We start from the raw sequence: 25611 nt of genomic DNA on the forward strand, positions 1-25611 counted from the left end.
CTTCCCCTCCAAACATGCAAAGCATAAAACTAACATTTAAATGAAAGAAAACCATAAATCATATTTTTCCCTGTGCAACACACTGATGTCACTGACGCAACAGTACGTGACATATATGCCCGTGCGCATGCATGCATGCAACCCATACAGATATGGAAGCGATGATTACCCCCCCTGTTTCGGTGCCACCGTTCATAATAATCTTTGGCTACAAAAACTTTACATAAGGCGGGAATAAAAGAGCAGCAAACTGCAGCTTCTTTAGAAATAAATACACGATGCTTGGTCCACCACATCTAACTTTATCAGCCACAGTGCAGTGCAGGTGTACAGCCAGGGACATCACAGACATAAGGCAATAATTCAGGACCTTATTATTTCATGCAACCTCCCCTTGTCTTTGATCGACAAGCCCAGCTTTAAAAGCTTCATGCCAGTGGTAGAGGAGAAATATGTTGTGAATAATGTTGTAAATTGGCGCTAAATAAATAAACTGAATTGGATTGAAAATACTGCCCGCCAAGTCATTAAGTTACAAAAAGTTATTGCCACAATCTTTTTTTTATAAAAGTATTGTTATTGTCCTGCTATTTGTTTAGGGTTTTTCTTTATCTCTTGTAGTTGCTAACCTCATATGTATTAATAAAAGGCAGGATTGTGATTGTGTTTTTTTTCCACAGTCCTCATTTTCACTTAAAAATAAAAGAGCAGACATTTACTGCTAAAACTAGAAAAAGCTGTAACCACAAATGTCAGGTAATTACTGTAAGAAAATAGTTTTTTTTGAAAGAAAAAAAACTAAAAATGCAAAATTTATCTGGAAAAAATTTTTGCGAACCTGTAAAGGAAGAGCTTTATTAAAAGAGTACAGTTGTGCCGATGGTTTCACAACTAAGGACAGAGGTATGTACTTTATAAACTATTTATGTAACTTACACGTTTGTACATGATCTGTATTTTTACCGGTACTTTTTTAAAAACGTGAAAATGTTAAAACACGCTAATATTACTTGGGTAAAAATGTTAACTTCCACATCAATTTGGACAATCATGGAATTTTTTACAAGTCATGTTATTTTAGTTGCTTTGTTATCAGACAGATTTTTTTTTACACTGTATGTATGTACAACCCACCTATTGACAAACACCCGCTCCACAACTCAGTGTGACATTATATTAATTTTGTGATCAATCAATGTGATCATTGATAGCCTGCAAGTTGTTAGTGTTTAGGAGTTAATAAAAAAAAAATCTGGGTGATAATAATAACTCAACTTTTAGCATCCAGGGAAATACTAATGTGATCCATGATTTAAAATAAATAAATAAATAAAAAAGTGAAATGAATGACATTCATTGCCACATAAAGTCTTTCTTAGATGCTGCAACTTTTATTTGCTAATATGAAATCATAGCATGATTATTTTTTATTATTAATAGTGCTGTCAAAATTATCGCGTTATGATCGCGTTAACGCGAGGCCATTTTAATGGCGATAATTTTTTTTTAACGTGAGATTAACGCTATGTGGTTTTATGGTACAATTTTCCAAGTACATCCCGCTGCAGCCTGCGGGAAGGCGGGGCTATTTTCCCCCCAGTCTATGCATTTTCCATTGGTTTCGAGAGCGGAGCTCCTCAAGGAAAAAAGACGCTCATACACTGGGTAGCGCTAGTGCCTTTTCTTTAAGCCCCACCACCAACAAACAAGTTGAGTGTTTGGTGCCTGGTAGCAACCTGAAATACGCTGAGAAAACAGATTACTGAGGTGAAATGGAATCTGCTACAGCACTCTTGCTGTCTGTGTACGCCACAGGTCAGTATCGTGTGTGTGTGTGTGTGTGTGTGTGTGTGGGTGGGTGGGTGTGTGTGTGTTCTCATTTTGTTAAGAGGCTGAAAAGTAACTTTCTAGAGCATAGACTACCTCCATCTAGTGATGTCGGTCTATTGATTTTGATGTATTGATTGAAAATTGTTCATTATTATCTTGGTTAATTGACATCTAATGTTAACTCTACTACATTTTATAGCAGTAGGGTAAAATGCTTGTCTTTGTTCAAAAGACTGTATTAACTGTAAAGACTGTCTTTTACATCAGCCTGTTTTCAGGGCCTTTTTTTTGGCTACATATTTGTTATTTTTTGCTACATGCCTCCCCATCTTCTTGCCATATGTTTCTATGGCATAAATCTGTGTCTGTGACCTGTTTTCATTAAAAAAAAAGAACATTGGCACAAACCTAGCCTGTATGTATTTTTTGTATGTCATCGAGAGTATGTAAATGATTTTCAATCAGAGAAAAAAATGTGTAATTAAAATGCGATTAATCGCGAGTTAACTTAGGCATTGATGCGATTAATCGCGATTAAAAAATTTTTATCGATTGACAGCACTAATTATTAATAATAGTGTTTGTTTCTAGGGCATTTCACAACATCCTGCTGCTGCAGTGACTGAGACAGCCAACATTGAGACTTCTTTTGATGATGTGCCACACTCCACTCCAGTTAAACCAAAACAACCGGGTGATCAACCTGAGCACTCTCATGCAAGACTGCAGCTGGTCCTAACAAGCCCTGAAACAACCAAAGACCGCACATGTCCATCCACATTTGGCAGTTATCATGTCTTCCCCCCCACATGGTTATCTCAAACTGTAAGTACTCACCCACTGGCTGCTATGGCAAATCTAGTAGTTACAGTTTTGGCTTATGTGTGGCTTAAAGCAAGTAAATATAACTTCTCAACAAGTCTGATGGTTATTTTGTTGATTTTAGGATATGCAAGCTCAGATGGCAGAGGAAAGTTTGTAGGAAGGTTCGGATGTCAGCATGACCTCAGTTGTTGTTCCTCTAGACCCAAAAGACACCAGTTTTGCTCTTCCAAGCTCAAGATCAACTTCAACTCCAACCTCAGAAGAAACTGAAGACTTGAGAACCTGGGATGAGAGGAAATGGCTGGTTGACGAGTCAAAATTGTTTCAGTTTTTCAAGACTTGCCATCAGTGTGGAACCGAAATCATAAAAAAAAATGTTCAGATATCTGGGAGCCATATCAAAATATTGTGGGAGTGTCTAAATCCACATAGTGATGAGTGGAGTTCCTGTCCAGATGTTAGAGGGATGCCAGAGAATAATCTACTTGTAGCAGCGTCAACTCTCTTCACTGGTGCCACATACACAACAATTGCTGATTGGGCTGGACTGCTGAATCTCCAAATTCCCAACAATACAACATATTACAAAATACAGTCTTCATATCTAATCCCAGTCATCGACATGGTGTACAATGAGCAGCACAAGGCCATCATGGAAGAGATACTGCATAAACAGTATATTCTGAAAAAGGGAGTGCATGTTTCTGGAGATGGCCGATCAGACAGGTTAGTATATTATTTATAATGAATGACAAATATTTAACTCTTGATTATCTAAGGTTATCAGTAGAGTAATTGATGTAATATTGGATTTGATAGCCTATTTATCTTTTTCTCTTTACAGCCCAGGCTTCTCCGCAAAATACAACACCTACAGCTTCATGGAGGACACAACAAAGGAAATAATCCTTTTTCAGTTAGTGCAGGTAAGGGAAATTATTATTTCATATTTCATATTACAACATAATATGAGAACAATTGTCAATTATGTGTTTACAAATTTACTGCACAAAGATACATATGCATATATTTTGTAGTTTTATTTGGATTTTGGTCATTCTAATTGGCAAATAATAATCGTGAAGCGGAAGACTGTGATCTATGTATATGTTTTTTTTTTTGTTTTTTTTTTTGTTTTTTAAAGGCTGGGATTGAATAAGGTTTTGTACTTAATCCCACTCGTTTTCGTTCTTGATAAATGTAGCCTACATTATTATTTAAATTTCTATATTTATCTATTTTCAGTTTTCTTTTTTTATTGTATCTTTCTTTTAATATTACGTCAGAGGAACAGAGGCGAAAGAGGTGGTTAAGGAGAGACTCTGACTCTGACTTTCAAAGCCCTGACAGCTATTGCCCTGGACAAAGGACTCATGAAAGACCTTTGGCAAATGGCCTTTTTCAAACATACTGGTAAATATAACGAGGAAAGCACAATAATAATAATTAAAATTCAAAATTTTAAATATTTAGTGAACTTGTCATTATTATGTTTTCTCATGTGTTTACACACATGAAATACACAGAGAAGAGACTGCACTTCCACTACTCAACAATGAAAGTTCGCACCCAGCTTGCCGTTATGGACCACAATGAAAATGTTCAGCGTGAACAGGCCTACACCAACACAGGTAACAAGAAAGTATCTTCCCCATAAACAAAACAAAAAACCCTAACCTTGTGCGCTTTGCTCAGTGTCATATACTGATTTATGTCCTCAAAATGAGCTGTATTGAAAAAACAGCAAACATTACATTTAACCTTCAATGGGAGCCACACCTGTTTAGTGAGCTGCTGCACTAAGATCTGCATAACAAATATAGTATTTTATGGTCTTAATTCTCACCAACACAACATTACAAGTACCAGATTCCTAATTATTTGAATACAATTTCTTGGTCCCTTTTTTGAAACCTAAAACTGAAACTTTTTGAATGCTTTATAATAGCTATGTTATTTCATTAATGTTTCCTCTGTCTTACATTTTTTTCTTTGTTTTTTACCCAAAACAAACAAAAGAATGGGTCGCCAAAAAGATCTATGTTCCAACAACACAAACATTCCGGCAAAATCTGGTGGTGCAAGTTGTGCGGAGACCCCTGGACCCCAACATCAAGATCAAAGACCCCCAGTCATATGTTTCTATCCCTCCCATACCAGAAAACATTGCTCATAAACCAAAACCTGCCAAAGAGGAAGCCATACAAAAACATACTTCCCGATACAGCAGTTAGTCTGAGTGGTGCAGTATTCTTGCCTTTTTATTTTTGTACTTATGCAAATAAAAAGTCTAGCTGGTGGCATGTAATTTTAACCTTTTCTTTTTTTTCAAAATTCTGGGATACAGAGTCTGATCAGCGGTTTACTTAATATAGTTATAACATGACATTTTTAAATAAAATGGCAGTATCTCATCCAGCACACAACCTGGGTAAGATGCTGAGTAAACAGAGTTTAGTACTATATATATATATATATATATATATATATATATATATATATATATATATATATATATATATACATATGTATATATATATATATATGCTATATATAATATTATTATTAGCAAGGCATAGGCCTGTTGCACAAAACTTACTCTGCAGAGCGCGCTTTGTTTGGTCCTGCGGGTCTTGGCCTCTTTTTCCAATTGATTTTGGGCACATGGAAAAACATCTCCAGAACGCCACGGGTCAGTAATGGTGGATAATCCGTGTTTATGGTGACACAAAGTCTTTGGCTAGTGCTCTCGGTCTCATCAGTGGAGATATTTAGATCCTCCAGTGGTGGCATCAACAAGTCCCAGTCCACACAGCAAATGCTCTCCTCTTCTGTTGGCATTGCTTGACATTTCCACATTTACACCACCATGTTTCTGACGCTCTACGTCTGTAGTACAACAGTGTTTGCGGCTCAGCTTGAGCTGCGGCTGCCGCATCCATGTCTCTAAGTTCGTCATCTGTGTATTCTAGTTCATAGAGAAAAGGCTCAGCAAAGAACTCATGCTCTTCCTCAACACTGAAGTCTTCAGACATTTTTCTTTTGTTGTTTCTTTCTTTGCACAGGTATAGGAAATCCTATACACTACTGTTTAGGCTCTAAAAAAATTCTAAATGACTTTGTTTCGAGTAACACTGCATGAAAAGTGGGATTTTCGTCAATATGCGGCACTGTAGATTGTCGTGGAACCTCAGGTTAGCGGCAGTTTACGACAATTTGCAGGCTTCGCCGAAAACTCCCGTAAATTGTCAGAAATTGACGTGGAATTTCTTAGGCAGTGTTCCCCCCATGCCTCCCCCCCATGGAATTCTAGGGGAGGCTTTAACATGTAAATGAACATGCTGTGAGCTATACAAATGCAAATCAGGGTTGCAGGGGGGGTTTTACTCCAAGTGACATCTTTCTGGGTAAGAAATTCTCTGATACAAAGAGATCAGGTATAGCCTCTTACATTTTAGCTTGAATTGATTTATTTAATTAAAGTATAGAGACCAAAACAGATCTTTAGCCGACAGAGCAATACATTTAGAGCAGTAATTATTTTAAAAAAAATTGCATTTAAGATAAAAAATAAAATGTTGTCTGTCAATATGCTCAATTCACAATTACTTAAGTGGAAAAGTTTCAAGAAATGAGTCTGAGATGATTTACTTTATAACATGGCGCATTATCCTGTTGGAAGTAGCCATCAGAAGATTGGTACACTGTGGTCATAAGGTCCGGCCAGGTCAAGATCCGCAATTGCAATCGCACCAAACAGGAAAAAGAACATCGACAAATTCCGGTTCGTCAAATTAAAATATAGCAGCAACAGATCGGTGACTAGAAATTATAGCACAATTCTTTTTTATATATATATATATATATATATATATATATATATATATATATATATATATATATATATATATATATATTAAAAAAAAACTAACACCGTTTATTTAAATGATTGGATCCAAACTATTGGTTATTCACCAACGAGGAAGCAGATTTCTCATCTCCATCAAAATATTTATTTTATACCGAGGGACTTAAACTTTAATCAAATCCATTCAAAAGAAACTTCTTATTACAGGAATGAAAAGAGATGCTGAGTTTGGAAGTAGTGAACAAGTTCATTAAAAAAAAAGCAGTTTTGAATTATCCTTATCCCCGTTACAAAAATCTACAAAAATATAAATATATATTTGGGCAGAAACTGAACATATGCTGGATGATGGTGGGATTTTTTTAATATGTCATATTAAATTAAGCGCTCACAGGGTTCATACAGGAATGAGTGACTCTAATTTAATGCTATTTTAATGCTATTTGAAATGATTTTAATGCCATCAACAAGAACCATGTACACAAGTTTTTAGTGCACATGAAATATGAAGGAGCTGCAAGCAGAGTTCCATGACTCCTGTATGTATGTAAACACACACACACATATATACGTATATATATTTCCGCCTGGAGCGATATAATATATCTGACGAAATTGTTTTTATAAGCATTTTTTATTAAAGAATTATAAATACTTCGATAAACATATTTAAATAATTTAGGTGCCAATTAAGGCCTTGATAAAAAAAAAAAAAAAAGAATGATTTTTTAATTATTTTTATTGATCCGCGGAAACCCTGGTTCATCTCGCGCATGCTCTGTACGATCTCCAAGAACTCAGAGCGGCGCGGTGTGCAGCCACAGCGGAGGATGTATGCTTTGCTTTGTGCAGGCGGTCTGGAGCTTCTGGATTTCGGGGTAAAACTCCTCTTGGACGCGATGGCGACTCTGCATCGAACAAGACGAACTCAAAGAAGAGATGCTAGCGGTAAATATATGTTTAGCCTGCTAGGCTAAACGCGGCCTAGCCTGAGCTACGGCTAATAGCGGCTAATAGTAGCCTAGCCTAAGCTACCGCTAACAGTAGCCTTGCAAGAACAAGCTTTATTAAAGTGTATTTTTTGTGATTTACAGGAAGCAGTATGCCGTCTTAACAACTCGGAGACTAATTGCAGGCGCTATGAACCGGAGCAAGGGTAAGATTTAAAGAATATGCTTTTATTCTGCGGTAAAAGGCAATGGATACGGATAGATACCGATCATAGCTTTACATTTTGTTTTCACAGACCTCCTATTTGCTCTGAGCCATCTCGGCAAGTCCAGATTTGCACGATGTTGATAAAGACGACATTGTGTGTAAGTGACTTGTTTTAATGTTTTCTCCTTCCTTGTTACTGTGACTTGCGTTTGATTATTTATTTATAGCACTCTCATTTAATTGTTTTCCAGCTGCCTGTAAGACGTATTTTCAGACGGCACGCAGGAGCTTCAGATATACGCTGCCAGCCAACACGCTGCGTGCATAGGCTATCTGCTCGGAGTCGGGCCAGAAGAAAGAGGGTAAGACTTTATTTGGTGACTATTTTTCAGGTGCATTTATAGATGTGTTGTGTCCATACGCAGTGCGCTGATTCATTGTTTTTTTTTTTTCAGCTGCTGAAAGCGAGGCAGAGTGTGCGAGCAGATGAGGAAGTGGAACTCTGTAAGTCCGCCTTCCTCGGCGGTGTCTCTGGATGGATTGTACGGTCGCCGCCATTTCGTAGGCCGGATCTCACTGAACTCTGTGTTAAGCTGCAGTCCCGGTTAGAAGCGATAGAACAGGGCCACGCACACTAGGCGTCTGCACATCGGACCTGCCTCGGAGGGAATGCTGCCAGTTACCTCCAACCCCGAGGAAGCAAACGGACCGTTCACGGACTTTTAATTTTTAGAAACGCATGTGTTTGGATACGCGTTGTATATAGTTGTGTGTGTTTTAATAAAGCTCTTTCTTTGCATAAACAGCTTCCCGGCAAATCTTCATTTCCTGTATAAATTCATTCATGTCCTTGATGGTAGCATAATAATTGTGTAGTAGTGTAGGATAACAAATACACACTATATGAATGAATAAATATATGAATGAATAAATATATATATATATGAATAAATATATATATGTAAATTTATATGTAAATATATATATATGCCAACCAATCACGAGCGACTTTACTTGTTTAAAAAGAAGTGGTTCCGTCCAATACTCAGTAAGAAAATTAAAGCCTGGCGTGGCCACGTGTGGTTTTGCTGCCAATCACGAGCGATTTCATTTGTTTGAGAATAGTGGTTTCAGCCAATGCTGAGTAGGTTATTCAAGCCAGACCTGGCCAGCCGCGCGGGTTTGCTGTATTCATATGCTAATTAGGGCCATTAGTACAGCTGATCGCTCTCCACCTACGTCACTGTCCGTTTCCGACAATTTGTGGCACGACAAACGCGGACAAGCACGGGTTGCAAATTGTCGGAAACTGACGAAAATCAGGCAGATCTGCGGGAGTTTACGGGGGTTTACGGGGACGAAAATCTCACTTTTCATGCAGTGTAAATTATGGACGCTACCCACTCAGGACACTTGGAATACATTGGACGAGCAGTATGGAGGATTATTGACACGTTTTTTGTGGACTTTTATGGACCTTTCTGCCTTGGGCGCTGGGGACCTCCATTATTTGAATGTCAGCAGACAGGAAGAAGCCTCCCAGATCTCCAGATGCATTTGAGATATCAAAAAAGTACTCCAGAGTGTTGTTCAGCATGGGGGTGAGTAGAAAATGAAGGCTAATCATGTTTTGGGTGTACTATTCCTTTAATCCCACCAACACGTCTTCCATTGAGGAAGCAGAGCCTGGAGGCTCCGGCTTTGGTCTCCCATCTCTGTTGCTGAAAAAAAAGCTCCTCGTGGCAAGTTTCCAGGGGAGGATAACATTCGCCCTGAGTACCTAAGGCTCTGGATGTTGGGGGGCTGTGTTGGCTAACGCTGTTCTGCAGCATTGCTTGGACATCAGGGGAAGTTCCCCTGGATTGGCAGACTGGGGTGGTGGTCCCTCTATTTAAAAAAGGGGACCGGAGGGTGTGTTCCAACTACAGAGGAATCACACTCTTAACCTCCCTGGTAAGGTCTATTCTGGGGTTCTGGAAACGAGGGTCCATCGGATAGTCAATTTTCGGATTCAGGAGGAGCAGTGTGGTTTTTGTCCTGGCTGTGGAACACTGGATCAGCTTTTTACCCTCAGCAGGATTCTGAAGGGTGCATGGGACTTTGCCCAACCAGTTTACCTGTGTTCTCTGGATCTGCTGAAGGCATTCGACCGTGTCCCTCTGAGGTCCTGTGGGGGGTACTCCGGGAATATAGAGTACCGGGCCCTTTAATAGGGGCTGTTAGGTCTCTGTATGACCGGTGTCAGAGCCTGGTCCGCATTGCTGGCAGTAAGTCGGACCCGTTTCCGGTGAGGGTTGGACTCTGCCGAGGTTGTAGGCGCAGCCAAGGCGTTGAGGGCATCTGTCTTGGTGGCCTGTAAGATGATGTGGTCCTGTTGGCTTCATCTGGGCATGATCTACAGCTCTCACTGGAGTGGTTCACTGCTGAGTGTGAACCAGCCGGGATGAGAATCAGTGCCTCCAAATCCAAGACCATGATGTCGAGCTGGAAAAGGGTACAGTGCCTTCTCAGGGTTGGAGAGGATGTACTGCCCCTAGTGAAAGAGTTTAAGTATCTTGGAGTCTTGTTCACGAATGAGGGGAAGATTAAGTGAGAGATCGATAGGTGGATTGGTGCGGCATCTGCTGTGAAGCGGGCCCTGTATCGGTCTGTTGTAGTGAAGAGAGAGCTGAGCCAAAAAGCAAAGCTCTTGATTTACCGGTCAATCAACTTTCCTACCCTCATCTATGGTCATGAGCTTTGGGTCATGACCGAAAGAATAAGATCCCGGATACAAGCGGCTGAAATTAGTTTTCTCCGTAGTGTGTCTGGGCTCTCCATTAGAGATAGGGTGGGTGTAACCCATGTACCATCTAGTTAGAAGAAAAAAAAAAATTGCAGTTAATACAATGAGACTGGGCCTGGGCTCGTAGGTAAAATATAGTTTCTGTTATGATGCTTAAAAAAAAATTTGTACCATTCATTTGGTTTGCTAATTCAATAATGACCACCACAACAGGTCCTTTAAATGCAAAAATCCCTTAATAGGTATTTATTTATAAATAAAAGGAACAAGATGTGTATGTAACAATAAATGAAACTGCGCAGAATTATTAAGAACATGCATAAACAAAATCTTCAAAGAATACATTTTTTTCCTTGTTGTTTTAATGCCTGTTCTAAAAATTAAATGAAAAACTTTTTTATCTTCTGAAATAATATATCTTCAATACCATTTATGCACTGATCACTTTAAAACACTATGTTAAAAACACTTGAGTATTATGTAATAAAAAAAAAAAGATTCAATATATCTGAGAGACTTCAACTTACTTTCAAACATTGTTCTTAGATTTACACAAATTCCAAATGTAATAGGCCCACACACAGGCGCGCTGGAAGCTGTTTCAAGCGAGGGGGGCTGATGGCTGGGTTGGAAAACACATGACGTCATTATGTTGAGGGCTGTGGCTGACGTTTTTAACATAATATTGTAGGCCTACATTTGTCGCCAAAAACTGCCATTTAAAATGCATCGGAACAAAGCATGAACATTTTAAACTTTATTTCTTCTCTTTTAATCATTCAAAACAAACAACAGCTCCCAATCAACAGGATCAGGAATACTTGAATAAAACATGGCCTAAATATAGCCTAAACTGAGCATTGAACGTCTTGAAAGTCCATTCGACTATGGATATGGGGAATGATTTCATATCTGAAACAAAAATAAAACACAAAAAAAAACTAATTTCATATTTTATCACTAAATAGCTTAATACAGACATAAAATTTAGTGATATGCAGCCTTATTCTAGCGTAGACTTCTTCAGCCACATGACTTAGATGAATAGGCACATAAATAACGCTAAATGCGGCAGTATAGGGGAATTAAAACCATTTCTTACCTCGAAATAGTCAGAAATATGTTTCTGCTGCCTATTGCTAGCCATGCCTAAACGAATGTGAGGTGGCGGAACCTTCTGGGGGAGTAGCCTAGTTTTTTATGAAATATTAAAATAATGAATCATTAGTTTATATCTTATACACAGCCCATCATTTTAATCCCATATCAAACACAGTCTTTTAAAAAATAAATACATAAATAATTTCATGTTTTTAAGTACAATATTATGTTACTCCACAGCCCCCCACCATGGGGGGCTGATGCTATGACGAGGGAGGCTGCAGCCCCCGCAGCACCCCCCTTCCCGTGCCACTGCCCACACACATTCAGACCACATTGAGACCCAATAAATGTAATGGTCGCGTCAATTGAAGTAGTTAAAAGCGATAGCCTACATTGGGGTAAAAACTCCTCCTACATTGAAGGAAAATAAATGTGGGCGATGCCTCAAGAATAACTTTATACCAGGAGAAAATCCATCCTGCAGATGGATGTTGAGATTTTCAGACAGACACATGGGCGGACGGACAAATAGATGGATCTCTTTTTCTTATGAGTCAAATAGCTGTTAAACTCTAAGGTAAGCAAGCACATAGTTTCCCTTTTTATTTCATAGATTACAGATAGTTCAATTCAATTTCAATTTAGTTTATTTCTATAGCGCCAATTCACAACACATCATCTCAAGGCACTTTACAGTTCACAAGATCATACAGTCAAAATGATTCAAAGTTTTCTGTCTAAATGAAACCAGTTGATTGCATTGACTCATTGACTCGAATACAATCCCTCACACTAAGCATGATTGTAGCGACAGTGGAGAGGAAAATCTCCCTTTTAAGAGGAAGAAACCTCCAGCAGAACCAGACTCAGTGTGAGCGGCCATCTGCAGAGGCTGATTGGGATTCAAGCAGACAAAAGCAGAGATACAAATGGCAACTATACAGGGAGGATCAGATGATTAATTAGTTAATTAGATGATTTGCAAATGTGCAGTAGCACACATGTTGGGTGTAGCTCCAGTGATCAGTTGGAATTCCATTTGGTATATGATGCTTCAAACATAATGAAAAATAATGAAATAAACCATATTTCCAAGGCAGAGTCCTCTCTGATTTTTTATTTTATTTTATACACAATACACTGGGTTATAAAAACAAACAAAAAAGGTTTTCAATTTTTTTTGCATGATTATTCTTAAAAAGCTCAGCACTGGCTTTTTACAATGCACTCAGTCTTCAAACCAGCTGAAAATAAAAAAGATATTTTTTTCAGGTTATGAGAAGAAAAACAAAAAAATAACAATAATTTTACCAAAAATGTTATAGAGACTTCTTGTCTGCATTTTCTTGAAAATTTCTTGTCAAAATCTTCAACTAACATCCGTGCTTTAAGCGTAAATCACCAGGTAAAGATACTGTGAGGCAACAAAATGTCTAAAGTCTCGGGTCTCTAAGAGAATGAGGGAATTGCTGATGTTCTGTCATCAGATTGGTTGAAAGCCTTGGCTGGGCCCAACACGTAATTATTGGATATGGGACCCTCCCTATGACCTGTGACATGCCCCAAATGTAATCCTAGCTATTTAAATTCTTAAATGTTAATATTTTCATTTCATTTTTAAGGCTGACCTCTGACCCTGCATCTCCTCTCCACCACAGCATAGTTTTCTTTATGTTTTATGTTTTCTTTTAATATTGCACTTAAGCATTGAAATCTCAAAAACAGATGATAATAGAGGCTTATTAGTTTTAGATTAATGACAAAAACCTTGAAGGTTAAAAAAAAGCAGAGATAAACATGGAAAATATAATAGTTCTGAGTCTACTTTAAATATAACAGCAGGACAACATACTACTTATAAACTGCTTATTTTCAATAGTATTGATAAAGCTGTGCTTGCAAACTTGAAAGAGAATAAAAAGTTTCAATGAAAGTTCACTGGAGACCAAAGAATGCCTTTATGCATGGCACCCATCATCAGGCATTATCCTCATGATCTATCCTTTACCTTAGAATAATCTGCTGCATTTGCTTCTGCAAGACTCACTTTTCTGAAAAAAAGGACAAAAATTCAACAGAAAAATGAAATGACTATAAAGATTTTGAAACAGTTATTTTCTTTTCCCCAAACACTAGAAGAAAAGCTTGTAACTCAAAAAGACAGCATAGGAAGCAAGATATCTTTGAAGTCATCAGATGTGTCTAAGTGTTTATTATCTGCAACTGATGTCATCAAAATTTGCTGCAGAAACTGGAATTGACCTGCCCATTGCTTCAGAAATACCTGATCTGAGGAAGCACTGAATGCTGCTGCTGTCAGTTCCTGCAGCTCCTGTCTTCACCTGAGAGTAAACAGCGCCCCCCTCTGGTTTATCAGCAGTCCCTGATAAGGTACATACACAAAACACTGAGACAAGAGCTTTGAAATCAAATCTGTTTGAACACACTATGTGTTGAATAAACTCACTCTTATTTTCCAATTGCTTTAAAGAAATGAGGGTGTAAGTCACATTTTGGAATTCATGTGGATCTGAAAGACAAACAGACTTCCTTCATTCAATTCATTCACAGGCCATAAGTAACCATTTCATGCGCATAGCAAAAAAAAAGATAACTATACCATCTGCAGGGTCCTCAGATGCTCTCAGACAATCAGAACCTTTATTCAACGAATGATAAACTTTATTTTAGTTTTGCTTTTTAATGGAAAAAGCAGGATATTATGACATTAAAGAACCAAAAAAGGGTTAAAATCAATGGAAATCCAAGGATTAGTGATAAGATATACTACAGTAATTCTTAAAGCTAATGATACTGACTAGTTTGAACACGAACTACTGTAAGAACCTCTGTTTTTTATCATTAAGCTGCTTGAATCAGTGTTAAGTGATTGGTTCAGCACTATTCTGTGTTTTCTGAAGTGATCACATCGAAACACATTGAAGAATGTAAACATACAAAAAGCTATATTCAAAAGAGATTTATGTACTCTTGATTTTTTTTTTCTTAATATATTTAGTAATGCTTTGAAATATTAGTACATTTAAGCTTTTGTCTGCTTGGAAAGAAATAGAAATATAACACTAATACAAGTGGATAAAAAAGTGTCACCTTTGAACGGCTTGAGGCGACACATAAGGATCAGGAATATAATAAAAACCCCACCGATGACTGTTCCAACAACCAACAGCAAAGGAAATGAAGAGCTTTTCACTGTTGTAAATAAAACATCTCTTAATAACAATGTCACCCATCAAAAGGATTTAACAGGTTATTTTCATGATTATTTCAATAACAACAGCAAGAATAAAATGCTTACTTTGCTCACCTTTTACTGCCATCCAGCTCTGTGGTGAAGCTTTTCCTGAATGTTCACACTTGTAGAAGCCTTCGTCTGACTGAGACACTGCAGAGATCTTCAGCTCCCCTCTGCTGTCATTTTGGACCAGTTTGTCATTGTGATAGAAAAACACATTGGAAAGTGTATTTTGTCCTCTGAGTCTGCAGCTCAGAGTAACAGAAGCTCCCTCAGTCACAGGATGGACAGGGCTCACCAGGAGAACATCTCCATCTGGAAAACAGTCAGAATATGAAGTTTCAGTCAGAAATCAGCTGCTGCAGACCTTTAGAAGAGTGAAATATAATAATTTATGTCACAAAAGTAAACAATGGGATCCCTCTATAGAGGCCAAAGCCCTTGATGCTACAATCACAGGTTTATGTAAAGGCCCTTTGCAGGTGTCTACCTGCCTCTCTCTTAACATCGTTTCATGTTAGCTGACTTTCAAATAAAGGCCACTAGTTTCAAAAAAGTAGTTTTTATTTTATTTTATTTTATTTTTTGTAGTTTTTAGACTGAAGCTGGCTACCGGGCCAGGGTGTACCCCAGCTCTCACCCATAGACTCCTGGGGCGAGGCACCAGATCACTGTGAGTCTGACGGGTAAGATGGATGGATGGATGGATGGATGGATGGATGGATGGATGGATGGATGGATGGATGGATGGATGGATGGATGGATGGATGGATGGATGGATGGATGGATGGATGGGTTATAAAAAGTCCAATGCTATTTAATATTGCTGCTGTTTTAAAGACATGTACTGATGGTTATTTACAACAAAATTAAAGAAGTAACAGAGTTTGTCATGAGAGGATTGCTACATGAAAATATTGATGGTTAATTTTCTACTTGTTGATTTTATTAGCAATATTTAGATTGAAAATTACAGCTAACAACTCTTTAGTTCAAATATAACTGTTAATATAAAAAACATAGAATACAATGAAGTCAATAAAAAGTGCTGTTTTGTTTGACTTTGAAAGTATTACATAAATCGTACAGGCTAGGTCTACAGAACTAAAGACACAGATTGTTACCATTACAAACAACAAAGTCTCACAAAAGTCTATTAATTCCTAATTTATAAAACAAGCATTTTAATTCTACTGTCATAACAATTTAATTAATGGAAGATTTCAGTATAACTTTAATGAAATAACCTACTTTCTACAGTGATGTTGACTGTGTTGCTGAACTCCCCTGATTCCGACTCACACCAGTACACTGCTTTATAGGGCCAGTCACTGCTTATGTTGCATGTGGGTGCATTCATTTCCCCCCACTCAGTGCAGTATGATACATTTGACCAGTGAGCTGTTAAGATCCTCACTCTACTCTCAGCAGAGTTTTCTCTGCAGTTCACTGTTACAGACTCAGAGGTGAAGTGTTGCTCTCTGTCAGGACTCACTGTGAGAGACACTGCTGGATGAGGATCTGGAAAACAGCATAGAACAAATAATTAATTCAAGACGATAAAACGCCTTCATCTAATTTGTATGAAAAAGCACTTATATCTTAAAAATCATCCTTACTGTTTCTTTAAAGTGTAAAAGGCTTATTTTTATATTTGGTTTTATAAAAACAAACCATTATCAAATCAGTTTTCATGTCCAAACTTCTCTTCTTCTGGTCATTTTTTTTTTCATGTACTTAATTTCAAGTATCCTATACCTAAATATTAAAAAAAAAAAATATCAGTGGTTCTGTCAGTCTTGAGCTGTCTGAATGATAAAAAAATATATATCCCACTAACACTTTATTAGTAACACTTTTCTGAATATGTTTACCCTCTGTCTATTGATTGTGTTTCTGATCTTTTTTAGAGTCACCTTTCTTTCATAAATTCCAACTAAAAAGTATAACAAGCATTTTTGCTGGGAGTTACACCATTAAATTCCCCACATCTAAGTAAAGGGTAGAATATTATTTTAAGTTTAAAGAAAGTCAAAATATAAAGAACTGTCAAAAATATTGTCAAAAAGTGAAGTATAAAGCGACCTCAATTTAAAGGTCATAAGAAAAAATCTAAATGAATTCAACATGTTCGTGTTAGATACCAAAAAACACAGGACAGAAAATAAAACTGACCTGCAGACCAGACAAATTCTGGTTCACCGTAATCAGTTAAAATCTCTGGGTTTCCAATTCCAGCTCTACATGCATATCCTGCTGTGTGTCTCTGTCCACGAATGATGTAGGAGTCCTCTACAGTCCCACTGATGCTGTCAGCCAGCAGCTCATATTTGTAGTAGCTGTGTTTTCGATCAGGAAGAGCTTTACACCAGTAGAACCTCCATCCTGTAGATGGAGGATCAACCTTACAGCTCAGATTAACTGAGGCTCCAGGACTCAGCCATGATGGAGACACAGTCAGGGAAGCCTTTGGTTCTGTTGGACAAAGAAATATATTAATTTTAATTTGAAAATTATTAGCTATAAAGTGTTAGATCTAAAGTCCATATATAATATATAAACAAATTATCACACTGTCTATATTCACAAATTTGTGGATAACTGCAATGTTTCACAATATGGTAGGTATCTTATAGCCACTTTTGAAGAGCTCTATGAAATTGTTAATCATTTATAAATTCTTTTCAACTTGTTACAAAAACTCAAAGCAAACTTCTTCCTTAAAGAATATTCCAAAATAAAAACAAATGGTGGAACCATATCTGCCACAGTTCTTGGTTCTTTGATTTTTTTGGGCTTCTGTTGTTGTCACTATCTCTTTCTATGTGTATTTATAGTCTGGCTGCTGCCTTTTTTGCTCATCCATTGTTTACCAATGTCTTTATTTATTTGCATGATTTCTTACATTTAGAGCATTCTATTAGATTACAGCCTTGATAATCTTTTTCTATGAGCCCATTAATTCACTTGGCACTGAGCTCCCTCCTTAAACATTTGAGTCTGTAAATAAGATGACCTGCCAATGGAATGAGTATTATTACCCTTAATAATAGTTAATAATAATTAATTATTATGCACTTGAAACAAGAGCCTCCTGTTGTTTTCTATCATAATATCTATTTCCTTATTCCATTGTTAAAGTGTCTCACCTTTCTGCTTAATATAAATAAAAACACTTATTTTGAGAAAATTTGGCTTAGGTTTTTTATTTTTTTTGCATGGAATCTCCTTAGCTGTTGTCCATCCTCACCTGTTTTTCTCTTCAGTCTCTCTCTGTGTATTTTCTCTTTGGTTTTTTCTTTTCTTTGCTGAAACCTCTGGCCAATATGTGCATCATGATTCATGGTTTTGCACTTGTGTCCCTAATTCTCTGCCTGGTTCTCTATATAATCAGATTTATTTTTTTATTTTGTTTTTTTTTATTTTCTACAGTAAAGAACTTCATTTTTTCACTACCACATTTATTAAACCCTGCATTGGATCTTTCTTTCCCCAAACCATGACAATGTCCTTATTAAAAGCTGCTAAAAATGCTGTTAGTTAGTATCATGTTCCCTTTCTCTTCTCAATTAGGATTTTTTGTATGAGGTATTCTTTTGCTGTTTGTCTGAACTGATCTGATACATAATGAGGCTGCCTGATATTAAAACTAGAAGCTTCCTGAAAATAAATGTTCACCTTATTGAAAAAAATGCCTTAATTTCAAAAATCCTTTTTAATTTTGCTAAAAAAGAAACTCCTAATTTAAAGGAAGAGTTTGAGACACACCTTTAAAATTAAAAACGTTATAATCATTAACATTTAATAAAGTTTTATTTAATCTACTGCAAAATATGTTTTCAGCTTGTAGAAAAGGAAAATGTCAAATAAAGTTAAATTATTTACTATATTTACTATATTACTATATTTAAATAATCTTAAATAACAGTAAACAGTAATACATAATATAGATGTAATTTTTTTCTGAATCTGGTTATATTAATAGATTTCTAAGACCTTACTGTGTACAGTGATGTTGACTGCATTGCTGAAGTGTCCTGTTTCAGACTCACACCAGTACACTGCTCTACTGGACTCAAGACTTTTAATGGTGCAAAAAGAGCCAGTCATTGTCCCCCAACTGCAGCAGTCAGATAAATATAATGAAATTCCAGTTTTTTCAAACCTCCTAACTCTCCACTTAGCAGAATTTCCTTTACAATTCAACAGGACATTTTCTATGCTGAAAACCTTCAGTTTGTGAGGACTCAGGGTGAGAGATGCTGCTGAATGAGGATCTGAAATAAAAAAGGAGAGAGACACAAATCAAAGATAAAGACAATGAAAAGATCACTCATAGTTAGAGTAGAATAGAATAGAAAATAATTGAATAGAAAATCAATTCATTGTACCATAGTGGGGAAATAGTGGTGTTTACAGCAGCAATGGTTATAGTGAAAGTGATTAAACAATGTGCACCTTAGAAAAGTGTATAAAGATAACAGGAAAATAACCAAATAAAACAAACTGAGTATTGTACAGTGTTTTTTTAAAATACAAATACTCTGTATCTGGAGAACATAATAAATAACAGCTGTGGACATTTTTAGAGTAACTGATATGTGAAAAACAGCAGCAACACCAGAGATGTGCAAAAAATGACAGCAGCATGTGTTTTAACTGACTAAGACAGAAACTGTGCAAAAATCAGCATCAATGTAACAAGATATTGAGTTTGTTGGGAGCAGTAATGCTTATAAAGTCTTACAGCTGTTGGGCGGAAGGATCTGTGATAACGCTCCCTGGTGCATTTAGGGTGCAGCATGTGACTGAAGGAGCTTTAGTTATCAACTTTGCAAAGATTTATTCTACCCAACGGTGGTGTTATGTCATGCCAATTCAGAAAAATAATTTTCTCACTTAGTTTTTCAGAACTCCCCCATCACAATACGTTATTTCACTTCTTGTTTTTATAAAACTATTGTACCTTCTTACAATATTGCACTTTTTAGATGTTTAAACTTTGAAAAAAAAAACCAGAGATATCCATATTTTATTGTGTTCCTAAGGAATGTGAGAAAAATCATCCTTCCGTACATATAACATGACTGATAGTTTTTTTAATCCAAATTTCTGTTTACAAATGGTCTTTGGTGATTATATCATAAATAAAGAATATAAATACACTGATGAAAGTGGAAAACTGACCTGCCGACCAGGCAAACTTTGGTTCACTATGATCAGTTGAATACTGTGGGTTTTCTCTTTGAGCTCTACATGCATATCCTGCTGTGTGTCTCTGTCCATGAATGATGAAGGAGTCCTCTACAGTCCCACTGATGCTGTCAGCCAGCAGCTCATATCTGTAGTTCTCCTGGGAGCGATCAGGAACAGCTTTATACCAGAAGAACCTCCAATCTACAGATGGAGGTTTCACCGTACATTTCAGAGTTACTGAGGCTCCAGGGCTCAGCCATGATGGAGACACAGTAAGGACTGTCTCTGGTTCTGTTCGACAAAGCAATACAGTTTTTTAATGATAACATGTGCTATATATTGTGCTAGGCCTTAGTAGCATTGCTAAGATATTCTAATATAGCAATAGCTCGAAATATTATAACTTATAATTACAGAAAATACTTGTTTTAGCATACAACACTTAACAACAGTATTTTACTCCTTAGGTTGGTACTTTCATTAATAGAAAACAATGACAAAAAATATAAGAAATATTTCATCTTAGATGTCTTTGTTTAGTATTAATATATTACACAAAGGAAAATAGAACAAAACTCCAGAGTATATATTTTTTAGTTTAGCTGAAAAATAAAGTCAATTAAACAATAACTGAAATTAATGGGGAAACAGCTTATTTACATACTATGTAAGGTGACGTTGACTGCATTGCTGAATTCTCCTGATCCAGACTCACACCAGTACACGGCTTCACTGGGCCAGCGACTGTTTACTCTGCATGAAGATCCAGTCATCGTTCCCCAATTGGAGCAAACTGATAAATAGGCTGAAAATCCGGTTATTTCAAACTTCCTCACTCTCCAGTCAGCTGAGTTTCCCTGACAGCTCATTTGGACATATTCTAAGATGAAAAGTTTCTTTCTGTCAGGTTTCACAGTGAGAGATGCTTTTGGAAGAAGACCTGACATTAGCAAATGAAAAAAATGAACAAAATAAGTAAAATAGGAATTCATTTGCATCATCCGTATTTACTGTTTCTTTCCAATCATAGCACTGCTAGCAATCTATAAAATGTTGTAAATTAACAAACATTACAGATAAAATCTGTGATCAGAAATTAAAATCTGATTATGCAAAAAACATAGTTAACTTGGAAGAAAAAAAATTTATTAATACAATTTCATGAAGTATGAAAATTAATATGTGTTATCAAGTAGTATTGCTTCACCCAAACATTTGTTTAGCTGACAAAGGGAAACTCACTGACCTGCAGACCAGACAAACTTTGGTTCACTGTAATCAGTTAAACTCTCTGGGTTTGCTCTTCCAGCTCTACATGCATATCCTGCTGTGTGTCTCTGTCCATGAATGATGTAGGAGTCCTCTACAGTCCCATTGATACTGTCAGGCAGTGGCTTATATCTATAGTTATTGTTCTATAGATCAGGAACAGCTTTATACCAGTAGAACACCCAATCAGGAGCTGGATATTTAACCTTACAGCTTAGAGTGACTAAGACTTCAGGGCTGAGCCATGATGGAGACACAGTCAGGATCGGTCGCCATGCTGTTTGGAGAGAGATTATCATATATTTATTTTTTATTTTATTTTAAGTGCTCAAACTTTAAAATTTCACATGTTTAGATATCAATCTACAGTAGTACATAATTGAGAAGTGGGAGGAACATTCTAAATGTTGTTTAACTTTTTTTTTATAAAGAGAGGCAAGAATTTCTTGCAAGCTCGTTTCATTTTCTAAACCAGTGCTAACATTTACTTTAAAACTGTAGTCATGTAAGTAGCTCTCTGGTGCTTTGTGGGTTTGGGGTTTTGCAGACTTCCTGTTTTGCTTGCAACATAATATATGGCCTCTTTTTAGCTTTTTTAACTTGTTGACATTGTTTTTTTTGTCATTCATTCATCTTCACATAATTTATATAGTCAAGCCCTTGAGGAAATAAAATATCCTTTTCTCACCTGAAGAACCGGCAGAAAGCCTTTTCAAAAACCTATGAATATGGCATTAAAAACTGTGACTATGGCTAATTGCCATCAATTGGCCAAAAACTACAGACAAATATATCACTTGAAATTATTTTCTGAGGAATATTCATAAATAGAATATGCTTTTCAGACCTGAAGAACCGGCAGAAAGTCTTTTCAAAAGTCTATGAATATGGCATTAGAAACTGTGACTATGGCTGATTGCCATCAATGAGCCAAAAACTACACACAATTATATGAACTAAAACTATTTTCTTAGAATATCCATAAATAAATATGAATGCTAATTCGCAATTGGCCTAATGACTCATGGTTATAACAATGTAGGTTATTAAAATGATTGTTTAAGTGTCTATTTAAAAACATACATGACAAAGAAATCCTAGATGTACACAAGATGCCCTTGCCAATTGTGGTTATTCTGAATAACATCTAAAGAAAAGGACTGCCACAAGCCACATTGGAGACACAAAAAACATGAGGAAGCAGGTGCCCTGGTTAGGGGACAATATCTTTTCAAACGTTTTGACCTATATATAAAATCATATGTATCCCCTCAATGAATCATCATCAAAAAAGTGGGGGAGTGATTTTTTCAACAGTGCTTAAAATGTGTGACAGAGTTGACTGAATTAAATTAAATTCAGTTTATTTATATAGTGCCAAATTCACAACACATGTCATCCCAAGGCACTTTACAGTTTAACCAGATCATACAGTCAATGATGATACATAAAGCTAAATAAAAGGCTGTCCTGGTGGAAAACTTGTTAGAGGTTTCAAAATACTTGACATTAGGGTGAAGTTGACCTTGCAGAAGAATGAAAAACCTAAAAGATATATCAATGCAACAATCTTCAATACAACAGTTGAGATCGAAGCATCAATGTTAGTCTTGTAGAAATTCAAAATATAAAACAAACTGAGAATCTGTGGCAAGGCTTGAATATTGATGTTCACAGACAGCACCATTCCAGTCTCACTAAGCCTGTGCTAAAAATAATAGTCACATTTCAGTAGATAGGGGTACAGAAACACAATTTAAAATAAATTTTAAATTTACACTTAGTTTACATTTAGTTGCAGCACAAATTAGTTGTATGAATGATTTGCTTTGGGAGGCAATTATTCTAATTTCCATAATAAAAGCCTTTTTTTAAAATATTTACTAGTTTTTCTATATTTCTGACAGATGAGAAAAAATTAAAAGCTTAAGGATATAAAATATTTTAATGGTCAGTTACAAGTGTTAATAGTGTTGGAATATGGTTGTTTGATTTTAACTTAAGAAGGATAAATGATAAGAAAAAAATTTAACAGAGAAAACAATCTGATAACCAATTAACAGAAGAACTAAAGTCTGTTTAGTTACCTTGAATGTTTCCACAGCAGAGCAGTAAACTGAAAACTTAAACAGAAATGTACAGTGATTGTATTAGCTGATAATGGAAAACAGAAATTCAGTAAGATATTAAATGTAGTGCTTAAATCCCAATCTGAACCAAAACAAAACAGCAGTGAAAAAGCTGGTGTGTGCTCTATATACTTTACTGTTCTAGTGTGTATTTTTAAACTATATCAAAGAGGGAAAGTATTATACTTACAGTGTAGAGTTGGAACAAAGAGCAAGGTGTGGCCCATCTTCCTATCGAAAACTGACAAAATTATTTGGAGAAATATTTACATTTTTAGAAAAAACCCATGCTCGAACTAAAGCATATAGAGAGAGCCTTATTTCCAATAAGAGATCAGAGGTTTTCTAAACAAAATTTTCAAGTACTTCTCTTTCCTTCTTTTTAGTACTTTGCCAGTACGTCTGCAGTGGGTTTTTTTCTGCAGACCACTCTCACACTTCCTCTTTCCGCACTTTGTGACCAACAGCTAAGAAGTGCAAAGAATCTCTTTTTACACAGCTAAAAATGTGTTTAGTGCTTGCATTTACAACCTTATGCATTTGTTAGATTATTTTGCATGCTGAAAGATTTTTTACAGTGTTTTACAAAACAGTTTTTTATTTTACATGCAGAACACATGCTGCTTGGCATTGGGTGTAAATATTTCTAGACAACGATAAGGTCGTCTTACAGCTTCACAAATGTGCGAGGAGACAGATAAAGACAATACAATTAGATAGATCAGAGCTGTGTTTGTAATTCTATGTGAATCCTCTGATTTTCAATGAAGGTTAACTTTTTCGATATCATTCCAGTAGAGAAGTAATATATCAAACACTATCTCTGCGTCTCCTGTCTTGTGAGCTTCAAGCTAGTAAGAAGAAACAATTCACCTAAAAAGATGTGAACTTAAACTTGCCCTTAGATCATTGTCTTAATTTTTCGATGAAAGAAGGTGATGTTGCTGCAAAAGTCAAATAAGTGCGTGGGAGTGTGAATGGTTCAAAGTTACCTTCTTGTAAATGCAAGTATGGACCACAACCCTAGGTCTAGTCTCTTATGTTTCCTGTTTCAAGCTTTTTGACTACTGAGGAAATGTTGCATTACTTTATACCTCTTTAGCTCAAACCAAACATACATCTAAATAGTTTTAGAGACAAGTTATAAATCTAAATCATTATACCCAAACTTGTTCATGTTTTTGGTAGATTATATTAAACAAGTACATTCAAACATTTCTTTTTTTTTTTTTTTGAGAAAGGAATCTTTCTAAATTTGAGAAAAATATATATAAAAAATATTAATATCAAAAATTGTTATAAATATATTTTGGCATGACAGCAGTCAAATCCTTTGTTCTGTTTTGCAGAATGTCTTCCTGTCTTTATTGGTATTTTTATTATTTATCTTAGAGGATGTTCTTCATTACCCTAATCACCTGCTCCCTCTACAGAGGTAAAATCATATTTCTGTGAAGCAAAATTAATAAAGGAGTAGTTTGAAATTTAATTTAAACCTGAACAGAGTTTCCTACTGCCTTATAACACATGACACGATTCTGCTGACATATTTTGGCAAGGATAACTCTAAGTTAGTGGTTTCTACAGTTGTGTCTTTTTTCAGTTTTTTAGAGCTACTCAACATAGATGTAGATAGTTTAATTTCCGATCATAATGATTTGTCCACCTTAGTTTCAAAAATAACAAAAAAAAGACATAAAATAGAAATATGATCTGTACAGCAAATACAGAAAGTACTTTCTAGACTTTTTTTATTTATTTTTTTATTTAGCTCTCTCTCTCTCTCCCCTATATATATATATATATATATATATATATATATATATATATATATATATATATATATATATATATATATATATATATATATATATATATATATATATATATGTGTGTATATATATGTATATGTACATATATATATACATATACATGTATATATATGTACACATATATATTTTTAACGGTATTCATTGATCTTACCTCAGAGTTTTTTGCTTGGAGGTGGGACGTAATTGTACAATGATTGTAAATTCATAGTAAATTAATTTGTTTGCATTATTGTCACAGTAAATTGCTGGTCAAATTTAACACAACATACAATTACAGTTGTAAATCTACACTAATTTACAATCAACTTCTACATTACTTTCACAGTACACTGTAAAATTACAAGTTTATATTGTAACAA

General features: G+C 35.9%; 1 protein-coding gene across 3 annotated transcripts; it reads right to left on the reverse strand.

Annotated features, from left to right (window-relative positions):
- Positions 1-12407: 12407 nt before the first annotated feature.
- LOC119777946 lies at positions 12408-23814 on the reverse strand. Of its 3 annotated transcripts, XM_038276957.1 has the most exons (14): positions 23611-23814; positions 23379-23414; positions 21269-21568; positions 20687-20962; positions 20014-20313; positions 18828-19103; positions 17002-17301; positions 16078-16347; positions 14890-15141; positions 14682-14783; positions 14191-14229; positions 14038-14100; positions 13855-13953; positions 12408-13621 (listed from the first exon to the last, which is right to left on the reverse strand). In XM_038276957.1, exons 4-14 carry the CDS (start codon positions 20889-20891, stop codon positions 13614-13616), a joined length of 1914 nt encoding a protein of 637 aa, XP_038132885.1. In that variant the 5' UTR covers positions 20892-20962; positions 21269-21568; positions 23379-23414; positions 23611-23814; the 3' UTR covers positions 12408-13613. The 3 variants fall into 3 exon arrangements, with proteins under 3 accessions (XP_038132885.1, XP_038132884.1, XP_038132883.1); XM_038276956.1 differs by having other exon boundaries at positions 12408-13953; positions 14899-15141; XM_038276955.1 differs by having other exon boundaries at positions 12408-13953.
- Positions 23815-25611: the final 1797 nt, after the last annotated feature.

This window comes from Cyprinodon tularosa, unplaced genomic scaffold (assembly GCF_016077235.1).
Source record: "Cyprinodon tularosa strain WSP-4 unplaced genomic scaffold, ASM1607723v1 ctg1291, whole genome shotgun sequence".
Taxonomy (NCBI): domain Eukaryota; kingdom Metazoa; phylum Chordata; class Actinopteri; order Cyprinodontiformes; family Cyprinodontidae; genus Cyprinodon; species Cyprinodon tularosa.